This window comes from Rattus norvegicus, chromosome 10, assembly GCF_021556685.1.
Source record: "Rattus norvegicus strain SHRSP/BbbUtx chromosome 10, alternate assembly SHRSP_T2T, whole genome shotgun sequence".
Classification (NCBI taxonomy): Eukaryota; Metazoa; Chordata; class Mammalia; order Rodentia; family Muridae; genus Rattus; species Rattus norvegicus.
In genome coordinates this window covers 101242501-101265494 of record NC_141543.1, presented here as the reverse complement: position 1 = coordinate 101265494, position 22994 = coordinate 101242501, and the positions used below count along the sequence as shown (strand labels likewise).

At 42.8% G+C, this 22994-nt stretch overlaps 1 protein-coding gene and 1 long non-coding RNA gene across 2 annotated transcripts in view; one reads left to right on the top strand and one right to left on the bottom strand.

The window, feature by feature from the left end:
* Positions 1-22994, top strand: part of Abca8 (ATP binding cassette subfamily A member 8) — a 75455-nt gene that overhangs the window by 38475 nt on the left and 13986 nt on the right. Inside the window, 18 exon segments of the mRNA NM_001430208.1 lie at positions 1277-1475; positions 2074-2240; positions 3992-4125; positions 4843-4980; positions 7325-7432; positions 9131-9304; positions 9451-9564; positions 12488-12607; positions 13333-13395; positions 13823-13914; positions 16833-16953; positions 17870-17987; positions 18633-18724; positions 20812-20972; positions 21461-21536; positions 21630-21724; positions 22605-22724; positions 22943-22994. The exon segment at positions 22943-22994 is cut by the window's right edge and continues 89 nt beyond it. Of these exon segments, the coding sequence (NP_001417137.1) occupies positions 1277-1475; positions 2074-2240; positions 3992-4125; positions 4843-4980; positions 7325-7432; positions 9131-9304; positions 9451-9564; positions 12488-12607; positions 13333-13395; positions 13823-13914; positions 16833-16953; positions 17870-17987; positions 18633-18724; positions 20812-20972; positions 21461-21536; positions 21630-21724; positions 22605-22724; positions 22943-22994 (2144 nt within the window).
* On the bottom strand, positions 17224-21887 carry LOC148003156 (uncharacterized). Its single transcript, XR_015632222.1, has 3 exons — positions 21846-21887; positions 21575-21758; positions 17224-19634 (listed from the first exon to the last, which is right to left on the bottom strand). It is a non-coding gene; the product is annotated as an uncharacterized LOC148003156 (long non-coding RNA).

The following is a 22994-nucleotide window of genomic DNA, read 5'->3' as shown; positions in this document are numbered from 1 at the left end:
CAAGGGGCCTAGGTCCAGACCATGCTCGCTTCCTGGTTGGTGGTTCAGTCTCTGGACGCCCCCAAGGGTCCAGGTTAGTTGACTCCGTTGGTCTTTCTGTGGAGTCCCTGGCCTCTTCAGGTCCCTCAATCACCCACTCAGCTCTTCCCACAAGACTCCCGGAGCTCCATCTAATGTTTGGCTGTGGGTGTCTGCGTCTGTTTCCATTGGCTGCTGCGGGCAATTATTCTTCCATTATGACTTTGATCCTGTTTAAAATCACAATGTTCTGATTCATCGTGTATTTGTATGTCTTGTTTGTGCCTCTACTTACAAGTCCGAGCTTTAAGATTTATCTTAGCTTGCTATCAGATTTATTTTTAGCGTCATTCCTGGACATTGTCATAGGTAGCTAGGGATATGAGAGAACAGGCAAAAGGCTTAATCAATTTTAAGTCTCCCTAGTAGAGACTATTATAGTTAAGCACTAGGCTTCTGACCCGTTGAAAGTTATGGTTTGTAGCATGTTAATTTGTCTCATTCCTTTACTATGTCGTCAAGGTACACGCGAATACAGTCAGGACCTTGCTTAAACACTTTTCAAACCTCTTTATGTGTTTAACTTTCATTCCTTCTTTTGTAAAAACTGCTTTATTCTTAGATAATGTATTTGAGCTTTAGTTTTTTATGTCTGCCATTCTATTTACCTTTTAAATAATTTTGTATTCTTTTATGCATTTATACAATGTATATCGATCATACTCACCCGTCACTACCTCCCCCAGTTTCTCTGGTGCTCCTTGCCCTGTCTCCCCCCCAACTTCCCATCTTCTTTTGTTGTTATTAATAACCTCCTAAGTCAAATCCGTGCTATGTAGATGCACATGGGTGTGTGGCTATCCACCAGAGGAGCATGGGCGATATGCCAGTAGCTGCATCAAGAATACTGACTCTCCCTCTGCCACCATCATGAGTCCCTCCTCCACCCACACTAGGATTTTGCCAGCTTGACCTTGTGCCATAACCACAGATACTGTGAGCCAATGTGCATAGGGGCCGTGTGAAGTCTGGAAGTCTCTTTATATAGTTCTGTATACAAGAATACCCTTTTTAATTCCAACATTTGTTCAATAAATGATTTTTTCTCATTCTGGCTCAAGGCAGCAGCCAGTAATGCCTTGGGATGTGTGCATGAGTACAGAAGACAAGAACGTTGGTAAAATGCACCCAAACCATAGTTTCAGCAATGCATGCCTGACATGGGATTTTTACTAATTGCCTCCTCTGTGTTTTACAGAGGTTGACATAGTGGGAGAAGGACAAACAGAGAGATCTGGGGACACAGAGAGACTCATGGAGATGGAGCAGACTCTCTCTACACTTACGGAGACGAAGAAGAAGACAGGCAGCTTGGCTCTCTGGAGACAGCAAACCTGTGCAATCGCAAAGGCTCGCTTGTTGAAGTTAAAGCATGAAAGGAAAACACTTCTCTCTGTGTGAGCATCAGGATGCTTTTGAGTTCTCTTACATAACATTAAAGACGACAAAGGTGGGGCAAGGAGAGAAAACATTCTATACATCTAAGTACCGTTGATTGCTAGGTGGGTCATTGGTCCCAGTGATTACCTATTAGGAGACTAGATGGTGGAGTTTATATTTGTCAGACAATTTGAAAGGAAAACCTGAGGTGATGTAAGTTTTCGTGCATATCTCCTTTGTTTCATGTTCTTCTCCATGGGATATCATGGACATGTTACAGGGGACCCTTTCTCCCAGGATCTGGGTGTCCGGATTGTGGGGTTGTACACCCACAAGATACATGGTATGGGATACCCCAAGGGTAGAAGAGCAAGAGAAGTGATCAAAGAGTAAAGCTACAGTTTGTCTCCTCAAACTTAGAAGTGGGAGAGATGGAAAACACTCTTACAATATAGGCAGGGCTGGAGAGACGGTCAGAAGTTAAGAGCACGGTCCTGAGTTCAATTGCCAGCAACTATATGGTGGCTCATGGCTACCTATAACGGGGACCTGATGCCCTCTAGAGTACTCGGATCAACCCTTATACGCTTGTGGTAACAGCTTTATTCTTTGCAGGCTCTTGGTTCTAGGAGTTGCCCTTTGCCCTCTTCTTTTCGAAAGTATCAAGATGAAAATACTTCAGAGCGCTTACACTTGGGATCTTTCCCCACACTCGTACTTCCTTGCCCCTGGACAACAGCCCCACGGCATGCTCACTCAGTTACTGATCATCAATAAGACAGGTAATAACATATTTCCAACTCACATGTGTATCTGTATTTCATTCTTAAAGTGCCGAACAAGAACTTAGGATGGGGAGCATACAAGAAAAGAAAGGTCAAAGGTAGCAGAAGGCAGAGGCAAGGAAAAGGAGAATCTACTGGAAACACATTTCATTCAACAATACCACAGAGATGTCTGAGATCTTATAGTCTCATTTTAATCATTTAATTACAGTGTTAAAGAGTATTCTACTGTGTACTTATACCACGTTGTGTCTATCAATCACCTGTAAATGGATCCCCCCCCACACAAATGGTTATGAATAGTACTTTGATCATGAACAGTACTTTGATCGGTGATCGTGTGTATTTTTGTGAAGATCTTTTTTCATTTCTTTGGGGTATCCTCTTAGAAGTGGGATTGTTGGATCATATAATGCAGATGTTTAAACTCTTAAGGACCCACCAAATTGTTTTCAAAGTAAGTGTACGTGCATGCTAGCAACATATGCATTCTAACTCCTGAACCCCTCGGATGATTCCCCTTCCTGACTTTTTATAAATATTGCAAATGTCCCACGATATCTTCTGTCTTGTGTGTATGCATTTCCTATGTTTGCACATGTCTTTGTAAACAAGGGTGTGCATGCATGAGTGTGCAGGTAGAGGCCAGAGGTCAACATTGGATGTTTCCCTCAGTCATTCTCTACCTTAATTTTTTTTGTTACTTTCATTTTTTTTTTTACAGTCCAATCATTGTCCCCCTCCTGGTCCATCCTCCCACAGTCCCTCATCCCATTCCTCCTCCCCACTGTCTTCAAGAGGATGCCCCCCACTGCCAGGCCTCCTGACTCCCTGGGCCCTCAAGTCTCTAGAGAGTTAGGTGTGTCTTCTCCCACTGAGGCCAGACCAGACAATCCTCTGCTGTGTATGTGTCTGGGGCCTCGGACCAGCTCATGTCTGCTACCTGATTGGTAGCTCAGTGTCTGAGTCACTGAAACTTGAACTCATTACACTGTCTCTTCAATGAGCTCAAGAGATCTGCCTGCCTCTGCCTCCCAATGCTGGTATTGCACACACATGCCCACACGTCTGAATTTTTGTGCAGGTGCTGGGGACGGAACCTAGGTCATCACCTTGCTCAGCGAGCACACATGCTCTTGACTGAACAACCTTCTCAGTCCTTTTTTCTCTTCTGGTTTCTATTTGTGTTTTTGGTGCTGAGGGCTCTTCTCGTGCACTCACTGACTTTCTCAGAGATGTGTTCTCGCCAATTTTAGTAGAGTTCCTTAAGTATATGTTTCTTCGTTTTCTGCACATGCCTAGGCGAGTTCCGAGAGTTACACACTGGTTGCTTATCTGGGTAGAAGCTCTTCAAAGTTACTCGTGTCACCAGGCTGCCTTCCTGCCTCAAGAAACTATTTGAAAAAAAATCAAGGAATCATCTAGTAATAGTGAATTCTGTTTTCAGAAGTTTAGGGATTAGAAATTACCTGTCATGAAAACCCCATGGCTATTCGTTACAAGATTCCAGAGGAAAAAGAAAAGCTATTTCAAGAGTCCCACAATATGGGGCCACGGGTGTCATTCCCAAGCACCATCAAGAAAGAGTTTTATCAGTAAATACATATGTTGTAGCGTAAATTCCTAGAGCAACAAACCGACTTTTAATTCATGATGGCAAGGAAAGTACCTGTTGCAGCATTGAGTTACAAAACTGAGCATGGACTTCTCTAGCTTCGAAAGACCTAATATGTTGAATTACATCCTAGAGGCAAGCATTGATGACTTTATCCAGTCTGTGGAGCGCCAGAACATAGCTTTGGAAGTCGATGCTTCCGGAGCCAGAGATGGCACGGATGACCCATCCTTCAACGGAGCCCTTACAGTGTCTGGCGGTGAGAAGGTATGCTGGTCTCCAGCGCAGAAACTCCACCAAGTGTGTCAAGACAACATAGCCCTGAGATACCCAGGTCTCCAGTGTAAGAAATAGAAGCAAAAGCAAGTGCTGGATTTTTTTTTGCTTCGTGGACTTCATTTATTGATATGATAAATAATTCTTGGTTCTATCATGTTCGCCAACAAAACCCAGGTGTAGTAGCAAAATACACACGTCATTCAAGTTTATATACTTGATGCTATATCTGAGGCCAGGACATTCATATTTCCCTTATAGATCTTATACCATTTAAATATCTTAGAAATGCTGTTTTGTCTATGACAATAAACGCTTTAAAACATGATTCTAGCCCTAGGCAAGACAGCTGACAGATCAGACACATTTTTTTTATTCCAAATTTACTTACGCCAGGGGTTTGCTTTTATTTACACAGCATATTTTTTGTTTGTTTGTTTGTTTGTTTTTGAGATTACAATTTGCTCACAGCATTTGTGGGATTCTTTTGTTATTATTTGAGGCCATTTTTAAAACATGTCATTGAGGCTCTCAGTGTATCTCAGTGGAGAGTGCTAGACTCCTGTAATATGAGGCTGTGGGTGTGATTCCCAAGCACCGTCAAGAAACTACCACGATGTCGTCGCATCTTAAAATCCCAAATTTGACTTTCTTTGGAAAAAGCGAAGATCTTTGATAATTAGGAGATTCTGCTTATTATATTTGTAGAACCACAGCTTTTCGCTGGCATGCAATACCAAGAGATTGAACTGTTTCCCAGTTCTGATGGACGTCCTAAGCAATGGGTTACTGGGAATGGTTAAACCATCAGCCCGCATCCGAACCGACAGAAGCACCTACTTCGTGGTAAGTTCAAGTCCATTGCAGCATCCTCCCTGATCACCTTTTAAAGTCCTGGAATCATAGCCTTTTGGAGTCCACCAAAACCATAGCCAGAACTTGGATTCACACTGGCTTCTGTGGCTTTGGAAAACCAGCACCCTTCAAGACCTCTGGGCTTTTTAAGACTGCAAACTAAAACATTTTCCAGAGAGGAAAAGGAGAGGTCAAAAGTGAGAGTGTACGGCACTGTGGTTAATACAAAGGAATGAACAAACAGAATGAAATAAGAAAGAGGGGATGGGAGGGAAGGAAAGGAGGAGGGGAGACTCACTACTTAAGAGGGGGTAGAAGGGAGGGGAAGGAGGAGGGGGAGACTCATTGCTTAAGAGGGGGAAGGAAGGAAGGAAAGGAGGAGGGGGAGACTCATTGCTTAAGAGGGGGGAGGAGGGAGAGACTCATTGCTTAAGAGGGGGGAGGAGGGAAGGGAAGGAGGAGGGGGAGACTCACTACTTAAGAGGGGGTAGAAGGAAGGGGAAGGAGGAGGGGGAGACTCATTGCTTAAGAGGGGGAAGGAGGGAAGGAAAGGAGGAGGGGGAGACTCATTGCTTAAGAGGGGGAAGGAGGGAAGGAAAGGAGGAGGGGGAGACTCATTGCTTAAGAGGGGGGAGGAGGGAGAGACTCATTGCTTAAGAGGGGGGAGGAGGGAGAGACTCATTGCTTAAGAGGGGGGAGGAGGGAAGGAAAGGAGGAGGGGGAGACTCACTACTTAAGAGGGGGAGAGAGAGGGGAAGGAGGAGGGGGAAACTCACTACTTAAGAGGGGGTAGAGGGAGGGGAAGGAGGAGGGGGAGACTCACTACTTAAGAGGGGGGAGAAGGAGGGGAAGGAAAAGGGGGAGACTCATTATTTTTAGGAAAGCTACCCAAGAAAGAAAGAAATCAGGACAAAGCTCAGCCTGGAATTTCAGACTATCCTCATTAGACTCACTCCAGGTTCTTGCCAGAAATATTAACTCCTTGGCTTACCTTCAACCTACTACGCCAGCTTTTCCAAACTCTGCCTGGCAGCCATGGTAGCTTATGGGTGCCCGGGAGGCAGAGACAGGGGCTTCCCCAGGAAGCTGCTAACTAGTCTAGTTGTGTCTGTGTTCCAATGAATGACCCCGCCTCAATATGTAACATGGAGATGGAGTGAGAGACAGCCATGACAGCGTCGGCCCCCTGCCCATACCCACACACATGCAAGCATGCATATACCATATGCACAGACAAAAAAAATGCTGTATTTCTAACCCAAGGCCTGAGCAATTGAACATAGATAGCCCTTCGAATTTAGGAACTGGGCGACCATCTTTTGGAAAGATTCCTTTGTTCTCAAGTACAGATTTAGGAAACACTGCTTTTCTAAAAATATTTTTAATTTTATTTCTAAACAGTTTTGTATCTGGTGTTTTCCCTAAGTGCATGTCTGTGTACCCCTTGTGTGACCTCTAAGGCCAGAAGAGGACTTCAGATCCTCTGAAACTAGAGGTGCAGAGAACCACCTCGTGGGTTCTGGGGATAGAACCTGGGTCCCCTGGAAGAGCAAGCCAGTGCTCTTAACAGCACAGCCACCCCCTGCCCCCAGCCCCATAGCTTTTTAACACATTTAAACATAAATACTTGGTACCAAGGGCCAAGCCCTGGACACAGTAAGCACACACTTACTTACTTGCTAACCACATAAATGACTATCAGAGATCAACATTGACTGTCCCATTCAGCTCTCTGGCTTCATGACTGCCATTAAAAATATGCTTAATCAAGCAATGGCTGTGCGAATCTTACAGCAACAATGGCTTTGGGCACGATAGGAGTTTGTGCATCTCCTTGAAGGGAGCTGCAGTGGCTACAATGAACACAACATTTTGCTGGGTTTTTTCACACCCCCTCCTCATACTCCACCTCGACTTTGGAATCAACGACGAGTACTGATCTGACCTCCTGATGTGCCTACTGTTTGACATGGTTCTTGAACCCAGCTGCCACATTTGGGATAATCAAAGATCAGTTGGGAAACTGAGGACGTTAGCCTCGACTTACCACGTCTTACCTAACATCACACTGAATCGTAGAATGACTGACATAACAATACACTGTTAACGATATCCAACTATGAAACGTTTTTGATTGATGTGTGCTCTTGAGGTCAAAACTAGTAAGTTTTGAGCACGGAGTGAAGTAGTCCAAAATCAAGCTCACAAACTGGAAGGACCAAGAAAGGTTTGGAGAGCCCAACAGACACCTGAGGCATACAATCGATTTAGTGGTTCTAAAATTTATGCCAGAAAAAGAGACTCGGAATTTGTTCATTTGGATTTTCCTTTTCAGGATGAAATTACTAATCCTTTACAACAGCTGGGGAAGACCACGTTCTGGCTGACTCTGACCTCGGCTTGCCCTCCTTATATAGCCATGAGCAGCGTCACAGACTATAAGGTAATAATGAATTATGAGTAGCTGGAACTTGAGTTACTTTCTAAATTAGAAGCTGAAAGTATAGTGATACACACACACACACTCACACACACACGCAATCACACACACTCACACACTCACATACACACTCGCACACACTCACACACTCACACATACACACTCTCACACACACACACTCACTCACACACACACTCACATACACACTCACACACACACTCACACATACACACACTCTCACACACACTCACATACACTCACACATACACACTCATACACACAGACTCACACACTCTCACACACTCATGCACACTCACACACACTCACACATACACTCACACACACATACACTCACACACACTCACACAAACACACACTCACACACTCACACACACACAGAAACTCACACACACACTCACACACACACTAATGATGCAGTTTTTAATTAATAAACTTAAATAATTCCGTGTGTTAAGTACAATTGTGCAAAATGAAATGCAAAATTGAAAAACAAGTCCACTCATATATCACCAATAGATTTTCAATCTAAAAGGTACTGAAACTATAGAGAGTCCTTAAATCAATTTTCAAAGGAACAAATGCTTGAGCAAATGTTTTACTGAAGGAGATACACCCGTGGGAAATATCCTAAGAACAATGGCTGACCCCATGAGTGATCAGAGATGAGAAACCTTTACCCAAAATGGATCTTGGTTCAAATGACTGGCGTGAACCAGTCTCTGCTGCTGGAAAACAGAAGCTCTCATGCAAGCTGGCCCCCAAGATGCCCATCCAGATACGAATCAATAAACAATTCTGGTATAACCATGGATGCAGTAGAATATTTCTCAGAATAAGTATTTTAAAACTTCCGACGTTCAAGTGACAATTTGTAAATTCCAATTTATAACTGATTTTTTTCTGATTCAAATGAATCCTTGCTGTCTATAATTTATAGAATATAAAATATGGCAATTGTATATCATACAATTATGTGTTTGTTGTATGTAATAGCTCAAAAATACCGTGTGAAAATGTAAATATAATCACATATATGGTGTGTAGTATATGTAATTTTATTTATCATATAATTATCTCCACTAAATATGGTATTTTAAATTACTTAAAGGGCTGAGAGATAGCTTAATTGGTAGAGTGGTTGCTTACCATGTGTGAAGTCCTGTGTTCAGTCCTCAGGGCTACATAAAATCAAATACGGTAGTACTGCAGAAGGACCTTGCCCTGTGAGTTTAAGACTAACCCGGATTTATTAGACCCTGTCTCAAAACATAGTTAAATCAAGTCACTTCCATAGTATTGCATACACATTTTATACGTGAAGTTACACAATTATATAGACAGAGAGAAATGGGTTGCTCTATAGATAAGCCTTCCTTTCACACACCCAGCCCGGTAAGTCCCTGCCCACTCATGGTGTTATTTGATTACAGAAAATCTCCCTCAGGTACCTCCCAGGTACGTGATAAACTTCAGTGTGACCTTCGCCAACGCAGCCCATTGGTGGCTACATCTGTCAGTCACCCACCCCTCTCACCCTGGGTTGTACTTATACTGGGTTGTACTTACAGTCCAGAGTTATTATAAACAACATTGACATTAAATATTCATTAAATCAATCTACGTTTCCTTAAAATTCAAGCTGAAGTCACACTTTGCGTGTCTCTGTTCTCTCCTGCACAGAACAAAGTGTGGTTCCAGCTGCGGGTCTCCGGCCTCTTCCCTTCCGCTTACTGGTTCGGGCAGGCACTGGTGGATATTCCGCTCTACTGCTTCGTCTTCCTCTTCATGTCTTTAATGGACTACCTCTTAGGCTTCCCAGATGCCACGCTTATTGTTATAACTCACGTTCTACAAGTAAGTGCAAAACGACTGGGAAATGCAAACCTCTTTCATGGGCAGCGCTGTGCCAGGCACTAACAGTGGGACCCCTGTTTGGAGCATGCGTGTTCTCCTGCCTCGCATTAGTCTCTCTCTGAGACCCACACTCCTGTTGTTTTCAGATCCCGTGTTCTGTCGGCTATGCCATATCCCTGATCTTCTTAACATACGTGATTTCCTTCATTTCTCGCAAGGGGAAAAAAAACAGCGGCATTTGGTCACTTTGCTTCTATATCGTAAGTATGTTGTCACGTGTGGACATTTAATGGGCACATGGGATATAAACTTCTAAGCCAATACTTTATGCCTCTTGTAAAAATGATCATTAATATTTTTCAATCCCAAGAACAGATAGCTTTTGAAATCTGCACCCCTCCCCCAGCCTATATTTTCACTCGACTTTCATTAAATGATCATTTTGTTTTTAAAAATATAAAATATTGATTCAGAAGGAGAAAAACAGGCATTTTTCCTGAGAGTGGAGTGATTAGAAAGGCCTCCACAGCCTACCATACTACAGATTCTGTTACAGGTATAATTAAAAGTAGATACTATGGCGTCTGGAAAGGAGGCTCTTTAGTTAAGATCACTTGCTGCTCTTGCAGAGAACCCAAGTTCAGTTCTCAGCTCCCACATCAAGTGACTCACTCCTCTGTGAGTCTTGTTCCAGGAGACCTGATGCCCTCTTCTGGGTTCCATGTACAATGCACTCATACATACATGCATACACACACACACACACACACACACACACACACACACACACATACATACATACTCTCACATACATGTGTGTATGTATACATGTGTGTATGTATGTATGTAAACACACACACATACACACAAATAAATAAAATAAAACAAAATAAGTTAGAAAAAGCAGAAACTCCTTTTTCAAGCCCCTTAGAGGATCAATCCCACAAAGCCACATTTTTTATTTTTGTCTAAATTACACACAGCACACACACGCGCACACACACACACACATACACACACACACACACACACAGTAGTGTATGAACGTTGTCATTTCCAATGATTTCATAATGGCAAAAGGTAACTTTATTCACTGAGCAAAATTTTATTGACTTCTATAGTGTGCTGCAAATGAAGACCGATGGGGAGAGAAAAATGGATGGTGTCACCCCAGAAAGGGTCATAAACGATCAGTTAATAGGCAACACTTTATTAAAGTCAACATAAAACCAACGACCTGTGCTCTCTTCCCTTCTAAGAGTCTATCAGCCCGTAGAGCAGTAACAAGCTCTGTGAAAACAGAGTCGGGCTGCTGCTGAAGGTAGGAGCAGAACCTCACTTTAAGAGTAAAGGCTGGAGCCAGGGAGTGGGGTGTTTGCTATGCAAGCACGAGAAGCTAGTTTAGATCCCCCACACCCAGGCTGAGAGAGAGAGACAGAGACAGAGACAGAGACAGAGACAGAGACAGAGACAGAGACAGAGGCATATGTGACTGTAACATCAGTGCTACGGAATGAAGACAGACAGATCCTCTGGGCTCACTGACTAGCCCACCTAGCAAAATGGTGACCTTCGGTTTAGCCATGCTCAGGCCCAAGCAAACCCACACATGCAAATGTACATGCACATACACCACACACACACACACACACACACACACCACCACCACCACACATACACACACCTCATATACACACCACACACATGCACACAGCACACACACCCACCATACACACACACCACATACACACATACCATAACACGTACACCACACACCTCACACACACACACATATACCACACAGTACACACACAACACAACACATGCACACATATACCACACACATAACACACATACCATATACTTACACCACATATCACACACACACATACACTACACACATACACACAACACACCACATGCACACATATACCATACACAGAACACACACATACCACATGCACACATATACCATACACAGAACACATACATACCACATGCACACATATACCATACACAGAACACACACATATCACATGCACACACACAACACACATATACACCATACATACACATCACACACACACACACACACATACACCATACATACACATCACACACACACACACACACACACACACACACACCATATACTAAGAATATAGAATGAAATCCGGAGAACAGACACTGGTGTGATTTAGAATGTAAGGGATGAACAGGATCCCAGAGGCAAGGACACCCAGCTTCTCCCGGGAGCTGGTGACAGTTTGCAGTAAGATGATGAATACAAGGAATAAGCTAGGGAGAATCCTCCAGCAACTCTGCAAACTTGTACAGTTTGTAAAAACGCTGACACAAACCTCTGGAAGTGGCAGAAATGTTGAGGAGGTCATGACACATTGTTTTAAAAAAAACATGAAGGCTTTTATATGCCTATAAGTTTTTTTCTTTGCCAGAAATGTGTCTTTTTAGCATTTCTGCCTATTTTTCTCCACTGGTATAGCTAACAAAAAAAAAATAGTCTATTGCTATTGTTGCTGTGGGCTTTTTTCCAGTCAAATATCAATTTCAAATTGATGCTTCTCTTCTAAACTTGACCTCCCAGAAGAAACATATGCCAGTTTCTCCCCCTTTATCCATAGTTAAAGTCTTTTATATGGCAGAGTCTAGGTTTAATTAGTGATGGTTCGTGTGAGGAGGTCTAGGCCAAAGCAATTTTGCTAAGTTGTAAAAAGCAGAGGATGTTCATGCAAATGCTGAATGGGGAAGTCAAGAGTCGAAGTTTGGAATGAGGGACTGCCACATCTTCCTCCCATCTGAGTACCCAAATTTAAAGATGCAATGTGTGACATACCGTATAGGAGACTTTAAAGGGGGACACAACATGATGTCATCATTTTCATGGTTGTGTTCAACCCTTAAGTTCTAAATTGCACCAGTGTGTGTTCTCCAGATGCCATTTTTGGTATGTGCTGTGTGTGTGTGTGTGTGTGTGTGTGTGTGTGTGTGTGTGTGTGCACGGTGCATATGTGTTTGTGTGTCCATTGCCTTGTGTGCCAACCTTTTAGATTAATTTACAGAAGCAAAAGGAAAAGGTGGACTATATTATCTTCATCATGAGACCTCTTGATTTGAAAGCATGAAATTTAGAGCAACTAACACATATGTTTGTACCCCGCCTAGATCACCATGTTCTCGGTGGTTGCAATGTTGCTGGATTTCAATGTGGATGCTATACTGTACTGCATCATCTTTTTACTACCGCCGTCCACTCTGATTGGATGTCTGATCTTATCTATGCATGTAAGTGAGACTAGCGTCTAACATCCCGGAGCTCATGACAATGTATAAAAGTTTGACATCTTTGTGGGTCTCTAGAACTTGCAGAGCATGCATGAGGGTTCCAGTGGATTTTCTCCCAGATGGGACCGTGTGTTCTGCTTGACTTTTAATAGAACACATGGAGATGAATAGGACTAGGCGGTGGGAAACATAGCGGTGTTCACAGTCATTTTATGCCTTTCATGTTTCTAGGCTTACTTCACTTTGAATGTACGTGGATAAAATGATGTTAAGCTTCATGATTTGGGGGGTTGGAGAAGCATCCTATATAAATAAATTCCCTTCTTTCTATATAATACCTATACCACTGTAAGTAGAAGAATGGTGCCAGGCTTAGTAAAGGGGTAGCAATGAGGGGGAAGAGAGGAGGCATCATGGGAGAAGCAGGGGGCACGGGAAGCGTCCAGAGTTCTGTGGGATAAAACTAAAAGCAGGTCTCTCATCATCTGAGGAGGCTGGCTCAACCTAACCCAGATCCTCTCTCACCAAGCGATCAATGAAACTCATCACTTCAGATGAAACCTCTTAGACCAGGTACACCAGCTCCTCAGGGCACATGTCAGAATGAACACTTGCCTGAGATTTCTAGTGCACTTGAGAAAATGTCATTGAAAATTCATATTCCTAATGATAAAAAATCTGTGAGATGAAATTTTCCTATTTAACTACTTTTCTTTCTTTTCTAGCTTTTCATATATCGGATCTCTCGTGAAGAATCAATTGTAGAGCCATTTCTGGTATTCCTCATTGTAAGGATGGGTTCTAATTCATACTCAGCAACTTTAATTCATTGACATTCAATTTTTATTAACATAGAGATGAGATTTTCATAATATATACAAATATAATATTTGTAAAGTCAGAGACAACTATTTTTATAAAGATTAGCTGACAAGATAATTACTTGCCAAATATGAAGAACTTTTGTACCTGTGGTAGAAAAAATTATAGCCCACAATTATAGCTGATTTGTAATGAAAATGAATGATTTCCCAATGTTCCATGGAGGATGTTAGAAATTTATAATGTTATCAAATATAGCTCTCGCCAAGAATTATTCAATTATTCCTAGTTCACTTCATACTAAGATAATGATCTTTTGTGTTTTCTAATGCATCTCTCTCTCTCTCTCTCTCTCTCTCTCTCTCTCTCTCTCTCTCTCTCTCTCTCTCGCAGCCTTTACTTCATGTTTTCATTTTTATTTTTACCCTTCGATGTCTGGAATGGAAGTTTGGAAAGAAAACAATGAGGAAGGATCCCATTTTTAGGTAGGAAGAGATCAAACTGGGGGGTTATTTTGTTTCACCCATCAATATTCTTTTTTTTTCTTTCGCGCGTAAACAAGCCAATTAATAATCCTAAGCCACTGTGTCAGGACAGACTGTGGCAGAAGGACATACGGACGTACTGAGGCTAACAGAGGCTCAGATACACAAGCCAAAGAAGACTATGATGTAATGACAGAAACAGAGCCACACTGCTAGCAGTAAAGTCTCTGACGGGGCATGCAGTGCAACCCTGGAAGGCTGGATCTAAAAAACTATCAATGTGAATAGAGGGTTAGTTAAAAAAAAAAGAAGCTACCATTTGTCCTGTACATAGGCAAGATACATTGGATCAAAGGTTTTATGAGTGGGTTGCTGTCCTTATCCCTCCCCCTGGGAGTCCTGTCTAACTATAAGTGTCCTCTTCAGGGTCCATTTCCCTCACTACTAGGAATCTCAGCTAGAGTCACCCCCTTCAACCCTCTGGGGCCTCTTCCCATCTCAGGCCTCTGGCATGTCCTACAGATTGCCCCCAACTGATTTCCATTCTCTTGTCCAGTCCTCTCCCACCTTCTTCCCCACACCTGATCCCCATCCCCTTTCTGCTCCTACCCAGTTACCTCCCTTGGGTGCCTCTTTGGGTCTCTGGATTGTAGTATGGTTGTCCTTTTTTTCATGCCTCTGACCTCTTATAACTGAGGACGTATCTTGCTTATGTTTCTGGGTCTGGGTTACTTCACTCTGGTTTAAATGGTGTGGAATTGGGTATTTCATGTGTTTTCTTGAGTGTAGTTAGCCTCTGTGGGTTGGAGTTTTCCTTCTAGTATCCTCTATAGGGCTGGTTTAGTGGAAAAGTATTGTTTAAATTGTTTTGTCATGGAATATCTTGGTTTCTCCATCTATGAAAAAGTTTTATCTATAATTGAAAGTTTTTCTTGGTATAATAGCCTGGGCTGACATCTGTGGTGTCTTAGAGTCTGCAAGACCTCTGCCCAGGCTCTTCTAGCTTTTAGAATCTCAGTTGAGAATTTGGGTATTATTCTGATAGGTCTGCCTTTATATGTTACTTGGTCTTTTCCTTTGCAGGTTTTAAAATTCTTCCCTTGTTCTGTGTATTTAGTGCTTTGATGATTGTGTGACAAGTTGATTTTCTTTTGCGGTCCAATCTGTTCAGTGTTCTATAAGCTTCCTGTACATTTATACGCATCTTTTTCTTTAGGTTATGGAAGTTGCCTTCTATGATTTTGTTGAAGATGTTTTCTGGGCCTTTGAGCAGGGAATCTTCTTCTATTCCTATTATTTTTAGGTTTGGTATTTTCATAGCAACCCAAATTTCCTGGAGGCTTTTGTCATGAACATTTTAGATTTTGCCTTTTCTCTGACCACTATATTTATTTATTCTATTGTATCGTCTATACCTGAGATTCTCTCTTCCATCTCTTGTATTCTATTGGTGATGCTTGCTTCTGTATTTCCTGTTTTCTTTCTTAGATTTTTCCACCTCCAGGATTGCCTCAGTTTGTGGTTTGTTTGTTTGGTTATTTTCTTTCTATTTCCCTTTTCAGGTCTTGGCCAGTTTCATTCATATCCTTCACCTATTTGATTGATTATATTTTCCTGTGTTTCTTTATATTTATTTGCTTCCTCTTTTAATGCCTCTACCTTCTTAAATGTATTTTTCTGTATTTCCTTAAGGGATTTATTCATGTCCTCTTTAAAGGCCTCTATCATCTTTAAAAAATTGGATTGATTTCAAATCTTCTTCATGTGCTTCAACTTTCTTAGGATATCCAGGGCTTGCTGTAGTGGGATAGTTGGGCTCTGGTGGCACCATATTGCCCTGGATCCTGTTGACCTCTTTCTTACACTGTCCTTTAGGCATCTGTTTTTCTGTTTTTCCCTGGTATTGGCTGGATGATCCTGATGGCAGCAGAGCTTCAGGTTGGGGTAGCCATGGGCAAGACAATATAGGTCAGGAAGCCTGTCTCTGCTGGACATGCCTCAAGCTGACACCACTAGCAAAGGATTGGTGGGGCAATGTCCCAAGTTGGTTGTTCTTGGAGCTCCATGGGCCTCCACTGAATAGTAGGAGGCTCATAGGGTCATACAGGGGCCTCAGGACTGAAGAACAAGCCCAGAGACACACAGTGGAGCTCAGGGGACAATGCACAACTCATCTCTGTAGGCTGTGTCCCAGGCTTACCAACTGGGATGGTGGGCAGATCAACTGGGATAGGACTGGAAGGGCAGGGTTTCAATCTGGTTGTTTTCGTTGCCCCTGAAGGTTTCCACAATGAAGCAGGATGCTCTTAGGTCCCACAAGGCTCCTCCAGACTGAGGAGAGAGCCCAGAGTTCACTTAATTGACTTAATATTGTGCGTGTCTTATGCAGGTAACCACAGCTGCTCCAAAACATGTTCATGTGTGCAACCATTGTTGTGACCAGAGAATATTTCACAGGATTCCTCCCCATCCTCTGGATCTTGTATTCCTTCTGCCCACTCCTTCCTGTTGTCTCCTGAGCCTTGAGGAAGGGGATGGAACAGATTTTCCATATTTGACTGAGTACTCACAGTACTGATTTCAAATACTCTGGCCCTTTTCCCCCATGAGAACATAGTAGTTTACATTGTTGGGCTATACTATTTTCAAAAGGATTCTTCAGATTATTACTGAGCTATCCACTAGCATTGAAAATCAATTTTTATTCGACTCAGTAGAATAAAAGATAGGTAAAGAGTGGTAGAGCTGTTGACCAGGGCAAGGGGAGTCACATGGAATGAATGTAGACTGTACCAAAGAGAAACATCATACATTTCTCATCTCGTGGTCTCCTGGAGAATGGGTTTTGAACAATGAATCTTTGACGACACAAAGATAAAAGCCACAAGTCAATCATGAGTGGGTGGTTTTGATCTTAGAATCTCTCCAAGAAACAATGATGTGCATCAAAACCCAGAAGAGCCAGAAGGTGAGGATGAAGATGTTCAAATGGAGAGAATGAGAACAGCGAGTGCCTTGGCATCCACCAGTTTTGATGAGGTAAGCACACAAAGTAGCTAACTTTCCAACCAATGCAAATTTGTGTTCGTTAAAGCAACTGGTCTACCAGACTAGTTCTATGATGATGAATCGTTCCCTTCATCCTAACAAAAGACAGTAGCTGTTAGAAAGTGGTCACATTATTGATTACATCTAAATGAGCAGATTGAAAGTTAACATTTCCAATTCCTCAGTAAAAACTAAAATCAGAATACAGATTGTTGTGTTAGAAACTTGGCTCACCTCTGGACAGACCACACTAGACCAATACAGTTCCACATGAGAGAGATTTATTGTGGGGGAAGGGGCAAAGGGGGCAACAGAGACAATGAGGGAAAAGAGAGAGAAGAAGGAACAAAGGTCAGGAAGGATCTGCTTTGCATTTGGCTAGTGACAGAACTGCTCATAGGTTAGTGGGAGGTGAGCCAGGTGGACGCTGGGAATATATGGCGATCGCCATGGCAACAGACACATGGGCCCCTGTCGCCTATGGGTGATGTCACTGTCATCGCTGGGTTCAGAGGCGATCTGCAACCATAAAGATGATTCCTGATACCAACACAGGTGAAATCACTAAAGTCATGAAAGACTTTGAGAAAATGAGAGAATAGTGACAAATGTCACTGTTTTTAGTGAGAATGTGCAGTATTCAACATAAGACACACTGGTGCTTTTCATGGCTTTTGCATGTTTGGGAAATTAGGCAGGCTATATAAAATACTGTGGTTTTTGGTAGATGTCTTTGTAGGGGAGGAACATGGAATTCTCTCCAAAGACGAGGGCTAGGATAGAAGAGTAGTGGGTTAGGACAGAGCCTACTAGGATCTCTTTGATGCAGAACTAGGGCAGTGTAGGGGATACAGCTCATTTAGTCAGTGGAGAGAACAGCCTGACTTGACATTCTTCTCATTTACAGAAGCCAGTCATTGTTGCCAGCTGCCTACGCAAAGAGTACGCAGGGAAATGGAAACATTGCCTTTCTAAGAAGAAGGCTAAGATAGCCACCAGGAATGTCTCATTCTGTGTCAGGAAAGGTCAGACATGTGGGTTTCAATAGTTGGCTCAACTTTCCTGGTTACTGAGGGAAATCCTTCACATGCTGTCTGCTCACTGATATTTGGACCCTTTACCAGGGTAGCCTGACAACTCCTTTATGCATTTCATTTTTAAGTACACTTATTTCACTCCAAGAATAGGGACCCAGCCATATCTACTTAAGAATCAACACTGCTCTGGGACCCCTGAAAGTCATTAAATTTCCTCTTAAACTCACAAGACTAACATTCTAATGTTTATTAATTTTTTTAAAGAGAATTTGGGGGGGGGATGCAGCAGCATATACTGAAGGCTTATCCTGCCAGTGCTGGAGGAACTTAATTTCTCTCATTACTACCAAAGGCTTAAGGTCACAGGAAACAGAATCAAACACTCTTAATTTCTAAGAATGTCTTTCTAATTTCCATTAATGTAATCTTAGGAAAATACCTCATTCTTGAGACTTTTTATCACCAAGAATGAAAGAAGAGATTGTGATGATACCTTGGAATAGCTATGACCTTTAAATGGTACACAATGTACAAAACATATCATATGACATACATCAGGCAGTGAGAGTTCAGACTATGTTTCATGCTTAATTTTACTGTAAATTTAAGCTCAATTTAATTCCTGTGTTTCAGGTGAGATTCTAGGATTGCTGGGACACAATGGAGCTGGCAAAAGTACATCTCTTAAAATGATAAGTGGAGACACAAAATCCACAGCTGGGCAGGTAGGTGGCATATTGTTTAAAAAAATTGCCCGATGTCACATCTTTATAAAACATAAGATTCTGTTCCATCATCAGATGAGTGAAGTAATGAACGTAATACCCAGGAGAGTAAATTCACATGCACATTATATAGAAGAACAATCATCTATACTACTTCAAAAGCACACAGAAAGAATGTTCTGTGTCAGATTACAAAACCAATGTAAGAACTATATAACCCTATTAACTTGTCAACAAATCACTTCTCATGAGCACTTTCCTCTCAGCATGTAATTATTAATCTTGAGTAAAATGGTTTGTAAAAATTTAGTATGTTCACTGTCCTTTAGAAACCACTAAGCTGCTCAAATATACCCGTGTGTGTGTGTGTGTGTGTGTGTGTGTGTGTGTGTGTGTGTGTGTGTGTTTCAAATACACTATTTGGAAGGACCAGTTTTTAATAGATGATGAAAATGAACATCAGAGAAGTAGAGTGGACTCAACTCACACATATAGGAAGTGATTGAATAAAGTAGACAAGACACCAAGAAGAGGCATCATGGGTTAGAAGTGAAACCTTTTCAAAATCCCTTTGCAAAGTCTGGAGAGGCCAGGGCGAACTATACAGCAGACGTCTATAGACCCGCACCTCGGAAGAGGGGGTGGTGGTCAAGCCAAGAGGTGAAAAGAGGAATACAATTGGCAGATATCCCCCGCCCCAAAGACAGAGAAGGTGTCAGGTTATCATTGTCCTTCTGAAGCCAAGGTGACAGCAGCTCATCATGGCGGGGACTCGTCAGGAAATGGTGGTGTGCTGCATCTTCATTTCAGCTCCAACTGTCTCCAGTGCTCTCCAACGCAGTCATTTTTCTGACCCCAACTCGCTGACATATCTTATGAGCTGTGGGAGCTCAGCAGGTGACTTTTCATTCTTACATTGTGACAAAACACATTAAAAGTAAGATGGCTGAGGTGATGGCTCAGTTCGTAGATAGCTTGCTGCACTCTCTAGGACCTAAACTCACTGCCCCACAAACCACAGGAAATCCTAGCCTGGTGATGTGGGCCCTGGAGACAGGTAGCTATATTCCTGGGATTTACTGGACAGAGAGCCTATTCTAATTGGTAAGGTACAAGCCCAATAAGAGACACCGTGATGAAAATAAATAGAGAAGTAGACCAAGCTAGACATTCCCTGAGGTTGGCATCATGGAAGTGACTTAGTCACAATGGACAGCATGATGTTTTACAGCCTTGTTGCTCCCCTGTTTCAGTTTTTTCATGACTCCTCTCCTCTGTGACCATCAGGTCACCTCCTTCTTGTCTTGCAAGTGGCTACAGGAGATGCCCTCTCTGTCACTGTGCTGCATCTCTCCTCATTCCCTTGCTCATTCTGCTCCAGTCCTTGCCTTGGTCTAGGAACAGCACATCCAGTCGCATTCCTTCAAAGGCTTAGCTCTTGCTCTTTGCTCTGTGCCAACACCCCGTCCCCCCAAAGCCTCTGTTTGGTTTTTGTTGGTTTTTTCCCATGACCGGCAACTTCTCCTCTTCTGTTAAAATGAGCCGTCAAAGGAACAGGCTAATCAACAGGCCCAAGGTCACTTCTGCAGTTACTCTCCATCTAAGCCTTCCAGGGTCTGCCACAGCACCACTCTGACTGATCTCATTCTATTTACTCTTTCCTCTACTTGTTGCTTGTCTGGTTCTCTCTGTGGAACAGAAACTCCAAAAACAAGGCATTAATTATGTTAAGCCCCTCATCTAGGATCATTAAGTGCAGCTTCTGTCACAGACAAGGTAGTCAAGTGAGGGTAAAGAGTCATTCTGAAGATGCCTCATTTCGAAAGTTATGAAAACATTAAATATGAACTGGGGACCAAAGAGACACTGGAAGATATTTGACAGTCCACAGAGAAGACTAAGTTTCTGACTGGGCACACATTTACTCACAAGTAATTACTACTAACAAGCTCTCTCCAGTGTAAGAGGACGGCAAGTGGTTAAAATTCCCTTAGGTCTGGGAGGGAGTTTTTGAGAGAGAGCTGTCACAGAAGTACTCCTTGAGGCTGTGTAGAATGTGGGCTCCAGTGATGAACTTTTATCTATAGGTGCTACTGAAAGGGAGCAGAGAAGGGGACGCCCTGGGGTTCCTGGGGTACTGTCCTCAAGAGAACGCTCTGTGGCCCAACCTCACTGTGAAGGAGCACCTGGAGGTATTTGCTACAGTGTTGGGCCTGAGCAAAAGTCACGCTGCAGTCACCATTACAAGGTACATGGGTGGGGGTGCACCTAGAATAGGAGGAGGTCAGGGAGAAAGTGAGGTGACAACATTCAAAGAAAACTCGGGGCGGAAAGCTCAAGAGGCTGGGTAGGTTTACAATTAGCAATTAGTTTCCTGTTTAGGGGGTGTTAATTTTTTTTTTCTGTCATTAAACATGGAAAAGGGGGAATATATTGGTAAAATTTATTGAAAATACTAAAATTAAATGTATCGATCATAGATTAACTATTTGAATTCTGTGACATAACATGATACTGTTTGAGGAAGGCTCATGTCAGCCAACAATATCATGTTTTCCCCCACTAACACACACACACACACACACACACACACACACACACACACACACGCTCCAGAATTCGACCTATGGGTCCCACTCCTCCATCTTGGCCAGGCTCACTGCCCTTCCCTCCCTTTATCTCTCTTCACCGTGGAGTGGCTGGAGTGAACGGTTATGTTCCGCTGTCTCTCTTCAGGTTGGCAGATGCGCTCCAGCTGCAGGACCAGCTGAAGTCTCCGGTGAAGACACTGTCAGAGGGAGTGAAGAGAAAGGTCTAGGCAGGGCCCCAGGGGAAGGGCTTCGAGCATACCTCAGGGGGGGACACACGTGAGGTGATGCCACGTGCGCTATCTCTCTCCTTGCAGCTGTGTTTTGTGCTGAGCATCCTGGGAAACCCTTCTATATTGCTTCTGGATGAGCCTTCAACTGGGCTGGATCCTGAAGGGCAACAGCAAATATGGTGAGGAGATGCTGCCGTGGGTTTGAACACACACCTAGAAGGGAGTTTGAAAACAGTTTCACTCACTCAAAAACTGTTTCTACCAAGCATAAGGACCAGGGTTCGGATTCCCAACACCCACCTAAAACTCCAGGGAGTAATCTTGCTTGCTGTAAGCCCAGCACTGTGGAGTCAAAGTCAGGAAGAGAGCTGGAGTTCACTGACTAGCTAGTCTTGAACCAGTTGGTGAGCTCCAGGTTCAGTGAGAGCCACAATTTCTAAAATTAATTTGGAGAGCAGGATACCCAACATTGGCCTCTAGCCTTTACCTACACATACACACATGTACACCTACACACACATTGCACATGCACACAAGCACATAAAAACACACAGAATTATAAAGGTATGTCTTAAAACTTTTTATGTACATAAAAAACAAAACTACCAACACCCTTAGTAAAATCGATGGTCTACAAAATAGCATTTCTCTAATAATAGTTCTCAAACATTTCTGAGGAAGGAAGAACACATAGCATTAGGCTGCAAGCCACTCACTGTGTGTACCAGAACAGCACAGATACCTCTGGGTTGGTACAGGAACTTTTGCACCACAATCAAGTGTCTGGTGCTGGGCATGAGAACAGTGGTTCTTGGTAAGTTGTAAAACCCATCACTTATTCTGCAATGACTTCCTTCTACTGGCTTGGGTGTCACTGTTGAGTTTTGCATCATTTTGTCCCCATGTGCATGCCTGTCTTGACAGAATTTCCCTCTTCATACAAGTTTGTAATAAATGCTGTATTCTGCAATTGCTTTTTCAATGCATGCTTCCTTTCTCTATCCTTTTCTTATTTATTACACTACTTTCTAAATTGTGAATGTTGTCTTGACAATGTAGGCAAGCAATCAGGGCCATCATAAAAAATACAGACAGGGGCGCCCTTCTCACCACCCATTACATGGCAGAGGCTGAGGCTCTGTGTGACCGCGTGGCCATTCTGGTGTCTGGAAGGTTGAGGTGAGTATGTGTCTTGAGGCCACACTCACTCACTCTTGCAATTTGTGACTAGACAGTTTTGCCTATAGACAAGGAAATTAATGTAATGGCTGGAATTGCTAGACTCTCAATTAACAGCAAGAACCCTAAGACAGTCCTGGTAGCAAGCGGAAAGTTTCAAACACTGTTGTACATACTTCTCTCTCCCTCTTCTGAACACATCATTCTCTGATTCCCAGGTGTATTGGATCAATCCAACATCTCAAAAGCAAATTCGGCAAAGATTACCTG